Source organism: Natrix helvetica (assembly GCF_964273705.1).
Source record: "Natrix helvetica genome assembly, chromosome: 6".
In the NCBI taxonomy this organism is placed as follows: Eukaryota; Metazoa; Chordata; class Lepidosauria; order Squamata; family Natricidae; genus Natrix; species Natrix helvetica.
The window spans coordinates 5,932,155-5,944,156 of NC_138553.1; the positions used below are offsets into that span (position 1 = coordinate 5,932,155).

General features: G+C 46.7%; 1 protein-coding gene across 7 annotated transcripts in view; it reads left to right on the forward strand.

The window, feature by feature from the left end:
• GATA3 (GATA binding protein 3) overlaps positions 1 to 12,002 on the forward strand; it is an 85,495-nt gene that overhangs the window by 32,630 nt on the left and 40,863 nt on the right. For all 7 annotated transcript variants that reach the window (XM_081957380.1, XM_081957378.1, XM_081957379.1 and 4 more), the window contains exon 3: positions 2,879 to 3,412. In XM_081957380.1, the coding sequence (XP_081813506.1) occupies positions 2,879 to 3,412 (534 nt within the window). The remainder of the gene's footprint in view (positions 1 to 2,878; positions 3,413 to 12,002) is intronic.

Below are 12,002 nucleotides of genomic sequence, written 5' to 3' on the forward strand. Positions count from 1 at the left end.
TAGTAGGTGTTACGGTCTATATTTGAAGCTATATTTGAAGTAGCAGAAAATAGCAATTGGGTGGGTCTCTTGTTTTCATTTTCTTGTCTATTCCTTGTTTTATTTTTTAATTTTCTAACAGCTTTTATCAAGCTAGTTTGCTTTGGGTAAGTCTTCACTTGGAACGAGATTGTTTAGCTCCTGGGACCTCATCCCCCATTCTACACATACGTGGAACTAACTACCGTATGATGCCTATCTTCCTCAGCTGGTAGGAACAGGGTGACAAAAATGGGGATTATACCTCCAGAGACGTGGAGGACATATTCTTAAGAAAGAGCAGTGGTGGGATTCAAATAATTTAACAACCGGTTCCTATTGCCCTAATTATTTCTTCCAACAACCAGTTCTTCAAACTGCTCAGAAAGTTAAACAACGAATTCTCCTGAAGTGGTGCGAACTGGCTGAATCCCACCATTGGGAAAGAGGCGTGGATTATGGGGACTGTGATGATAAGAAAATTCAGAACATTCTCTTTTAAGATATCCCACAAATGATACAGCTGAACTTCTTGGCGTGGCCACCATCTCGTGGGGTGGGGGATCTGAGCATCTCCTGGGCTGTATGTCTGTGACACCTGTTCGATCTCCCCTGATATAGGTAGAGACCCTTCCCCCATAAAGCTTGTAGCCCAAAATGGCTGTCAATGAATTTAGCAGAATGACCTGTCCTTACAGGCCCACCTGTGTGTGTGTGTGTGTGTGTGTGTGTGTGTGTGTGGCTAATTGTCACAGCACTACGGTCAAAAACTATTCCTTCTCTCTTCTTTGGAGGGTTTGTAGGTGCCAAAACTATATACTCAGGAGGATTGTACATAGATAAAGCCTTTATGGGGGGGGGGTGTCCCTAGTGCTCTCTGAGCTTGTCTGCTCTCCTGCAGACATTTCGTGACCCAACTAGGTAACATTATCAGTGCTTGAAGGAAATGTGGTTTGCTCTCTGTTGATATACAGGTGGTTTGCCCTGTCAATGTTACCCCAGTTAAGGAACTTTCTAGTAAGCAATAAAAAGCAAGGAGCCGCCAAGAACTCCCTCACCCATACTCACAGGGCAAGCTGTGAGGACAGACAGTCCTCGACTTACAACAGTTCATTTAGTGACCGTTCAAAGAGATGACAGCACTGAAAAAAAGTGACTTATGACCCTTTCCCACACTTACGACCATTGCAGCATTTTGGTCACGCGATCAAAAATTCAGACACGGCAGCTGACTCATACGTATGACGGTTGTAAGGTCCTGTGATCCTCTTTTACGACCTACTGATCAGCAATGTCAACGGGGAAGGCAGGTTCACTTAACAACCGGGGTTACTAACCTATCTACCACGGGGATTCCCTGAACAACGGTGGCAAGAAGGGTCGTAAAATGGGGCAAAACTCCTTTAACCAATGCCTCACTCGACAGCAGAAAGGTTGGGCTCAATTTGTGGTCGTAAGGCGAGGACTAGCCATTATACAGGGACTTAACAGAGAAGATTGGACTTAACAGGCTTTTTAATTTTTCTTTAAAATAAAAATTTGCTGGGGTTGACAGGGGTTGACCGTGCTTATTGGCAACAATTTAGACGGGCCCCAGATATGTCTCCTCTCAGGGTGCTCGATCGAGTTCCCTCAGGTTTCGAAAGAGGCCAGACTCGGTTTCCTTCTTGAGATGCCACCTGCTCTCATCACAGAGGAGACGGTGGAAAGGCAGCTGACCCTCAGAAGCCGCCTGCGGTGCAGGAATTGTTGTGCAGGAGAGGAAATGGAACAACGATAATGCAATAGATACATAACATAATACAGACACACACACTGTACGTGTGTGTGTATATATTTGATAGTTACATACAAGCACACACACAACACACATAAGCAGAAAAACAATGGAAAGAGGAGGGAATAGAACCACAACAATTATAATAGCGTGCGTGTGTGTGTATAATTGTGTGTATATATGTATATAATTGTGTGTGTGTATACAGTAACAACCCCCTCCCTCCCCTCTATCTATCTATCTATCTATCTATCTATCTATCTATCTATCTATCTATCTATCTATCTATCTATAATTGTATGTGTATATACAATGTATGTATGTATGTATGTATGTATGTATGTATGTATGTATGTATGTCCGTCCGTCCGTCCGTCCATCCATCCATCCATCCATCCATCCATCCATCCATCCATCTATCTATCTATCTACTATCTGTCTGTATAATTGTATATATATAATGTATTTATGTATATAATTGTGTGTATATATACAGTATCTCTCTCTCTTTCTCTCTCTCTCTCATTATGTGTATATATGCATATAGTTGTGTGTGTATATACAGGATCTCTCTCTCTCTCTCTCTCTCTCTCTCTTTCTCTCCCTCCCTCACATCTATGTGTATAATTGTGTGTGTACATATACAGTATCTCTGTCTGTCTTTCTGTCTTTCTGTATGTCTGTCTGTCCGTCCATCCATCCATCCATCCATCCATCCATCCATCCATCCATCCATCCATCTATCTATCTATCTATCTATCTATCATCTATAAATCATTGTGTGAATATATGTATATAATTGTGTGTGTATATACAGTATCTCTCTCTCTCTATCACTCTATCTCCCTCCCTCCCTCCCTCCCTCCCTCCCTCCCTCTCCCTCTCCCTTGCTACCTAGCTACCTACCAAGGCTGGGGTTCTGCTGTTATTACTGCCGGTTTGGTGTGTGCATGCTTTTGCACAATTATACAAACCTCATTGGGATGTTTATGTGCTGGCTTCTTCACCTGATTTTTGTCTGAAGTCCGTTCAAGGAAAAGCCCACCTAACAGAGGCCTCCTTTGTCTTCTTCTGTTCCGGCAGGTAGCCAGGTATGTCGCCCACCTTTGCTGCACGGGTCCCTCCCTTGGCTGGATGGGAGCAAAGCTTTGGGAAGCCACCACGGCGCTGCCCCATGGAACCTGAGTCCTTTCTCCAAAGCTCCCATCCACCACAGCTCGCCGGGACCTCTCTCAGTCTACCCGCCAGCTTCTACCTCCACGCTGTCGGCGGGCCACTCCAGTCCTCACCTCTTCACTTTCCCGCCGACCCCACCGAAAGATGTCTCTCCAGATCCTTCCATCTCCACCCCGGGCTCCACGGGGTCGAGCCGCCAAGAAGAGAAGGAGTGCATTAAGTATCAGGTGTCGCTGGCCGAAACCATGAAACTGGAATCGTCTCATTCCCGGAGCAACATGGCGTCCTTGGGAGCCTCTTCCTCTGGTCATCATCCGATCGCCACTTATCCTTCCTACGTCCCTGAATACAGCTCTGGACTTTTCCCCCCGAGTAGTCTTCTCGGGGGATCACCAACCGGATTTGGGTGCAAATCCAGACCTAAGGCTCGCTCCAGCACAGGTAGGGTCCTTCACGATCCATTTCTGGTTTGGGTGGGTGGATGGGGGAGAAGATTTGTTGGTGCTTCAGGAGAAGAGCAGATGTTATCCATGTGTCGGGAGTGACGTTTTCATCTTTTAAGGCTGGGGAGCTGTCGTTAAAAAAAGATCAGGTCCACTGAAAGGTCAGAGAGGAGATCAAATAGAATCTGCTTGGATCCCAAATCTGCTTCGGACTTGGGATTTAGACCAGCAGTGGATTCCTACCGGTTCGGACTGGTTTGGCTGAACCAGTCGTGGTTTGGTGGCCCCCGGTTGCTGGAATCGGCAGCGACCCAGGCCTGCCATGCCCCGGAAGCAGTTCTCCGGGTGGTGCCATAGGCGCCGCCATTTTTTTTTGCTTCTGCGCATGCGCAGAGCAATTTTTATTGCACTGAGCATGCACGCCCACCATGCCCACGAGCAAACCGGCAATAGCGACTGCCGGGACCCACTCCTGGTTTACACAACCAGGAAGTTAGTTTGTTTTGGGGGAAACAAAGATTCTGGAGTGCCTATTTGACCTTCTGCAGAGGTGGGTTTCACATAGGTTTACCTCCGGTTCTCGCCACGCACTGAAAATGTGAGTGCGTGCTCACGCTTGCTTTGTGAGTGCAACTGCCTTGCATGCACGTGCTGCGCTCACGGGTACGCCTTGCACGCATGCACGCAGCTTAGAAAACGTGGGCGAATAGGACGGCATAGAGCCCACGACCACCACTATTGGTTCACCCAAACCAGTCCGAACCGGCTGAATATCACCTCTGGCCTCCTAGGTTTGTCAACCATGATGTAGGGCTGAGTCTTGTTGAAGGAACCAGCATTAATCATACGGTGATGTAAGTCCGTGTTATGACATGTTTCTAAGATCTGATGGAATATTTATTTGTTCGTTTTGTGTCTACCCCATCTTTTATTGTTTTTGCAAATAACTCGAAATGGGGAGCATGCCTAGTACTCTTCCCCCCCCCTCTATTTTCCCCACAACAAATCTGTGACGACGGTTGGGTTGAGAGTGAATGACTGGCCCAAAGTCCCCCAATTGGTTTTCGTCTCTGAGGCTGGACTTAGAACTCAGGATCATTTGGTGATTGGCCCCCATGACCCACCCGCCTTTCATCCCTAAGGTGGGACTAGAACTCACATCTCCTGGGGATTGGCCCAAAGTCACCCAACTGGCTTTCATGTCTAAGGCAGGACTAGAACTCACAGTCTCCTGGTGATTGGCTCAAAGTCACCCAGCCAGCTTTCATGTCTAAGGCAGGACTAGAACTCACAGTCTCCTGGTGATTGGGCCAAAGTCACCCAGCCAGCTTTCATGACTAAGGTGGAACTAGAACTCACAGTCTCCTGGTGATTGGGCCAAAGTCACCCAGCTGGCTTTCATGACTAAGGCGGAACTAGAACTCACAGTCTCCTGGTGATTGGGCCAAAGTCACCCAGCTGGCTTTCATGACTAAGGCGGAACTAGAACTCACAGTCTCCTGGTGATTGGGCCAAAGTCACCCAGCTGGTTTTCATGACTAAGGCAGGACTAGAACTCCCAGTCTCCTGGTGATTGGGCCAAAGTCACCCAGCTGGTTTTCATGACTAAGGCAGGACTAGAACTCCCAGTCTCCTGATGCCTTAACCACCAATCTGAAGTGGCTTTCATGCGGCAATGTTGTGTGTATTGTGACACCCTGGCCTTGTTTACCTAATTTGCCTTACTTGTGCTATTTGCACAACAAGGAAGATGCTGTCACTTGCTCTTCTTGGATGCTGAATGAGCACCCTCACTGCCACGTGAGAACTGGGAGTTCTAGAAGCCACACCTTTCAAAATCTAGTTGGGAAAAAGCAAAGCAACTCTTATTGGAGGAAATGTCTCCATGGGTTTCCACCCATTCGTTGAGATCAGGAGGGCTTGCTATCACCTTGCAAGGCTCAGGAAGGGTGCCTTTTCAATACAATCAGTCATCAACTTATGACTGTTCATTTAGTGACTGTTCGGTGCAGGGAAAAAAGTGACTTACGACCTATCCTCGCGCTTATGACTCTTGCAGCCTCCCCATGGTCACATGACTGCAATTTGGGGGCTTGGCCACCAGCTCGCATTGATGATGGCTGTGGGCTCACGTGGCCGTCATTTGCAAACTTCCCAGCCAGTTTCAACAAGCAGTCGATGGGGGAAGTTGAATTCGCTTAACGATGAGTGTGACTCACTTAACGACTCCGTTGTTTAGTGATGGAATTTGCAGTCTTAGTTCTGGTCATCAGTGTAATGGCTCCTGTCCTCTAGATTGATATTGATAACATGGAACTAGAACTCACCTTCTCCTGGTGATTAGTCTAAAGTCACTGAGCTGGCTTTCATGCCCAAGGCAGGACTAGATCTCACAATCTCCTAGTGATTGGCTCAAACTCACCCAGCCGGCTTTCATGCCTAACACAGAACTAGAATTCACAGTCTCCTGGTGATTGGCCCAAACTCACCCAGCCGACTTTCATACCTAAGGTGGGACTAGAACTCACCGTCTCCTGGTTTCTAGACCGTCGCCTTAATCCCTACAGCAAACCTCCCATTTAATTTTGTCTCATGGGAGTTGGGAACAGAAAGTTAAATCAGATTTAAGTTTAATCACTCCCTTCAGGCCTGGCTAGCCTTGAAATGAACCGGAGGAGGAAGGAAACAAATTCAGAATCGATGGGCCATGTTAGAAGTTAAATATGCAAATGCGACATCCATGTAATATGGTCACGCTCTTTTGAAGTAGGTAGCAATCGATGCGTAGTTTGCCTCGCGTAGAAATAAAATATATTCCTTTACTTAGCGTTGGGTAGGAAATACATGAATAGTGGCGCGAAAAATGTAGGAAACAGAACGCATAGGATACAGGGCTGTGAATCAGTTTTGTGGGATGAAAAAAAAAACCCTCAAGAAATTATATATTAGGGTTACAAATTACGTTTTGAAATAAGTTAGTCCATAAAATAAAATAAGTGTTCCATGCAGGTAGTCCTCAATTTACGACCATAATTGGGGCCCGAAATTTTGTTGCTAAACCAGACAATTGTTAAATGTGCTTTCCATTGTTAGGCGAATCACTGCGGTATTTAAGTTAGGAACGTGTTTCTTAAGTGAATCTGGCTTCCTCATTGATTTTGTTTGTCAGAAGGTCGCAAAAGGAGGTAATGCGACCCCCTGGGAGACGGCAACCGTCATAACTACATGCCAGTTGCCAAGTGTATGAATCTCGATCATGTGGCCATGGGAATGCTGCAATGGTCATAAGTGTGAAAAACGGTCGTGTGCAAGTATAATCTTTATTGTCATTGTACTTAAATACAACGAAATAGGTCCCTTTCCTCAGGGCCGTTATAACCTTGAACAGTCCCTAAACGAACTGTTATAAGTTGAGGCCTAGCTGTATATTAATATCTAGGCCATTTTTCCAATTAAAGTCCCGATATGACTATTCAACAAAGCAAACACGAATTCTTTTCACCGAACCCACAGAGTTGCCTGCTTCGGAAGCTGTTCCCTCGTTGGTGTATCCTGCTTGCATCTCTGTTGTCTGCTAGAGGATGATGATGGCCAGGTTACAAGCGACAGGCCAAGATGGTTCATTTGCTTTGTCTGTTTGGAGAATTAGTAGGCCTAGAGGAGAGGATTTGGCAAGAATTTTCTCTTCGTCTCTTTGCAATCAGCCGAAACTAGCCAACTCAATCTTTAACCTTGTTTGTGGTGATTACATGATTAGTTTATGCTTGTAGGAACTGTAGCAGTTAAGATTGTCCATAAACCATAGTTTATGAGGAAATCCACTTGCGGAAATCTGTCTCTGTCTCTTTCTCTCTTTTTCTTTCTTTCTCTCTTTCTCTCTCTCTCTCTCTCTCTCCTTCTCTTTCTCTCTTTCCTCCTTTCTCTCGTTCTCTTCCCCCTCCCTCCCTCGATCTCTGCCTCTAGCTCTCTAACAATCAACTACTCCGTTTCCCTGAAAATAAGACCTCCCCGGATAATAAGCCCAATTGGGCTTTTGAGCGCATGCACTAAAATAAGCCCTCCCCCCAAAATATTGCAACACAGCAGCAGCCATGAGGTGACCACGCTCGCCGCGTCCTGCACCACAAAAATAATAAGACCTCCCCGAAAATAAGGCCCAGCGCTTATTTCAGGGGTCAAAAGAAAATAAGACCGTCTTATTTTGGGGGAAACACAGTAGCTATTGTACTTATCTCTATCTCTCTATTTATCTCTCTCTCTCTCCTTCCTTCCTTCTCTCTCTTTCTCCCTCCCTCTTTCTCTCTCTCTCTCTCCCACTCCCCCTATCTCTATCTCCTGCCTCTTTTATCTGTCTATCTCTGTCTATCCACAGTCTTAATGTTGTAACCAAAATTGGCACGGCTGATGTTTAAATCCACTTCCTCATCCTTTCTCTGTTCTTTTTTTTAATCCCGTGGATGATGATAGAATCCTTTATAAAAGTGAAAGTAGATTCCCCCATGAACCAACTTCCGCCTTGTGTTCTCCATTCCCGGCCTGTTTTCTAAGTTTATTCCCCCCTACCCCACCCTGGTTTCTTTCTTTTAGGCAATCTGTTGCTCGCTCACCTGTTTCTGGAGCATGGATTCCAGGGGTGTTTACGGATGCTTTTTTTATACTAAAGTGTGTGGTGTCGCAGGGGGAAGGGGGGACCACAAAAACCGAATGTGTTCCGGAAATGCTGTTTCTTGGTTCAGTAACTTCCCTTCTCAAAGAGGGAAAATGAAGAGAGAACTGGCTTTCCTTCAAAGAGAACTTTCCTCAATTCTTTCTCACATTCCCCTGCAGGGACCAGTTCAGGTTTAATCTGGCATTTCCAAGGTTTGGTGTCTACCTGGGCGTATGAGAGAGAGACAGAGAAGAGACAGACATAGAGAGAGCAAGAGAGAGAGCGAGGAGGGAGGGAAGGAGGGGGAGAACGAGAGAGAGAGAGAGGGAGGGAAGGGGAGAGGGAGAGAGAAAGGGGGAAAGAGAGACTTGGAACAAGATAGAAAGATAGACAGACAGACAAACAGCAGAGAGAGAGAGAGGAGGGAGAGAGAAAGGGGAAAGAGAGAGTTGGAACAAGGTAGTTAGATAAGTAGATAGACAGACAGACAGACAGACAGCAGGAGAGAGAGAGAGGAAGGAGGGGGAGAGGGGAAGGCAGAGAGGGAGGGACGGAGGGAAGGAGGGAGGGAAGGGGAAAGAGAGAGAGGGAGGAAAGGAAGGAGGGAGGGGGAGAGGGAGAGAGAGAGAGAAGGAGAGGGAAGGAGAGAGGGAGGGGGAGAGAGGGGGAAAGAGAGAGAATGGAGCAAGACAGAGAGGGGACAAAGGAGGAAGGCAGAGAGGGAGGGAGGGAAAAAGGGGGAGACAGAAGGAGGGGGAGAGGAAGAGGGAAAGAGACAGCAGAGGGGAGGGAGGAAGGGGAAGGGAGATGGATAGAGTTAGTGAGAGAGTGAGTGAATGAATGAGTCAGAGAGATGTTAAATAGAAAAAGGGAACTTTGTTTAGACTGGCTGATCTGGGCTGCTCTCCCAAATATTTTGTGATTTGCATGAGGATATTTCACAGAGGCAGTGACCCAAAGTGAGTTTGCTATACCAGGAAGTATTTCTAACAATTGGTGGTGGTGGTGGTGGGGAGCGTTGCTTTAAGTAAACTCCTCCCTCCATCTCTTCCTCCCCGGTGTAGAATGATCTGCACGGAGGCCTCTTAGCTGAGAATTAGCATTGTTGCTCAGACAGAGATTTGTCTAACTCTGCTAGGACTTGGTTTGCAATGCCGGTAGTCCTCGACATACGGCCACAACGGAGCCCCATTTTTCTGTTGCTAAATGAGACATTCGTCAACCCCGTTTGGTTCGCACAACCTTTATTGCCACCGTCGTTCAACGGATCGCTGTAGGGGTTAAGTGAACAACACAGTTGTTAAATGAGTCGGGCTGCTCCCCTTGACTTTGCTCGTCGGAAGTCTCCAAAGGGGATCACGTGACACCCCCCCCAGGCTGCTGCGACCGTCATAAATACGAATCATTTACAGAGCGTCTGAAGCTTGAATCACGTGAACCCCGGGGAGGCTGCAACAGTCCTAGGTGTGAGACACAGTCCTAAGTCACTTTTTTCCCCGGTGTCGTTGTAGCTTCAAATGGTCACTAAATGAACCATGGTTGTAAGTCGAGGACTGCAGTTAGGGCACAGGTTGTTCTCTCTCTCTCTCTCTCTCTCTCTCTCTCTCTCTCTCTCTCTCTCTCTGTGTGTGTGTACACCGAGGCCATCTAATGCTTCACATCCAAACCCAGCAGCCACACCAAAGGCACCTAAACAATTGAAGGCTGGTGCCCAACGATGGCTTCCTTGTGAGACAGCCGATGTCTGTATAGGGTAGTTATAGTATAGTGTTAAAGGTTTCCCTTGCACATACATGCTAGTCGTTCCCGACTCTAGGGGGCGTTGCTCATCTCTGTTTCAAAGCCGAAGAGCCAGCTCTGTCCGAAGACGTCTCCATGGTCATGTGGCCGGCATGACTCAACGCCAAAGGCGCACGGAACGCTGTTCCCTTCCCACCAAAGATGGTTCCTATTTTTCTACTTGCATTTTTTACGTGCTTTTAAACTGCTAGGTTGGCAGAAGCTGGGACAAGTGACGGGAGCTCATTCTATTATGTGGTGCTAGGGATTCGAACCACCCACCTTTCTGATCGACAAGCTCAGCGTCTTAGCCACTGCGTCCCTTTTATAATATAGTACAGCATAGCCTTTATTGTCATTGTACATCAGGTATACTGCGAAATTGGTTTTAGCCTCAATGGTGCAACCCAGGACGAAAAAATGCAAACAACATAAATAGCATAAAGAATAATCCCTATGCAAGTCATTAGGAACAAGAAAGAAAGAAAGAAAAAGAAAAACGAGTGATACGTCCTTTAGCCTCCTTCTCTTCGCAGAGAGGCGCCAAACCCCTCACTTCCGTTTTGGGAAAATAACTTTTATTTTTCCTTTGTTTTGCGTCCCCCCCCGCCACCCCTCTTCCCCTCCGGTGTCCCTGCTGCAAGGAGAGAGAGAGGCTCCCCCACCAGATCGGTTTTCAGGGTTTTTCCAGGGTGAAATGAACATCCCCGCTGTCTGAGCCGGGCTCTCTCTCTCTCTCTCTCTCTCTCTCTCTCTCTCTCTCTCTCTCTCTCTCTCTCTCTCTATTCTAGCCCCGATCCGTTTTAGTTAATCCAATTATCGTCAGGCTGCTGCATGCGACAGTTACATTGTTTGTTCAACGCCAGGAACTTTAATAGAGTCAGGATGTGGTTAACGGTGACAAACGCACACACACACACACACAAAGTAAACCCAGAGCAGTCTCTTTTTGTACGGGCAAGTCGGGGAGAGAGGAGAAAGGAAAAGAGAGAGAGAAAAATTAAAAAAAAAGAAAGGCGAGGGAAGAGAGGAAACCGAAAAGGAGGCTCAACGAAATTGAATGCCGTCTTCAGTGTACATAAGAAAACAATAAAACAAAACAAAAACATACATCCTTCCCATTCTATGCCATTGATTTGAAAACCCCCCTGATACTGCATTAATATTGCACTATACAGTAGAATTCAATATAGTTCCTGCCTTGGGATAGAAGCTGTTTTTCAGCCTATTTGTCCTTTATTGTCCTGTACCGGCTGCCAGATGGTAATAGTTCGAAAAAAAAGGTACCCAGGATGAGATGGATCTTTAAGGATGTTTTGAACTTTCTTAAGGAAGCGGGAACTATAAAGCTCTTCCAAAGAGGGAAGAGGGCTACCAATGATCTTCGGGGCAATGATGTTAACCCTCATATCAGTATGAAGATCATGGTTAGGCTAGGCAGATGGACCAGTTCTACCCTTCGATGTGAGGCTGCAGCCTCTGGCACCAAATGCTGCCCGTTTAGCGACAGCCCTGAACGTTGAGGACGGAGTATTCCTCATAGTTGGTTTGTGCGCTTAAGCATAGGGAAAGTTGGCATCTTGGCATGGGATCCAGCTCTCCTGAGCTCAGGTGGCTTCCTAATGACTAACTACGTGGATCCCAGGATGGTTTGATGGATATTTGGGTCTACAAATGTTGGAAGGGTCATCCTGTTGGGAGCTTGGAGATAGTCCTGATTCATCTACTTCAACACATGTTTGAGAAGGTGTTTGTTGGACAGCTGCTAGGTCTACAGATGTGGGGAGCCTGGGTATAGTCCTAATTCATCTATTTACACCCTTTTTTGGGAAGGTATTTGATGGACAGCTGCTAGGTTCCACAGACGTTGGAAGGGGTTCTTCTGTTGAGAGCTTGGAGATAGTCTTGGGTCATCTACTTACATGCATATTTGGGAAGGTGGTTGGTTGGACAATTGCTCGGTCCACAAATGTGGGAAGGGACTCTCCCTAGTTTGGAGATAGTCCTGGGTCATCTACTTAGATGCATGTTTAGGGAAATGTTTTGGTGGACGTTGGAAGGGAGTCTCCTGTTGAGACGTGGTCATACTGCCAGGTCATCTACTTGCAGACATGTTTGGGAAAGTGTTTGATGGACAGCTGCTAGGTTCCCACAGACTTTG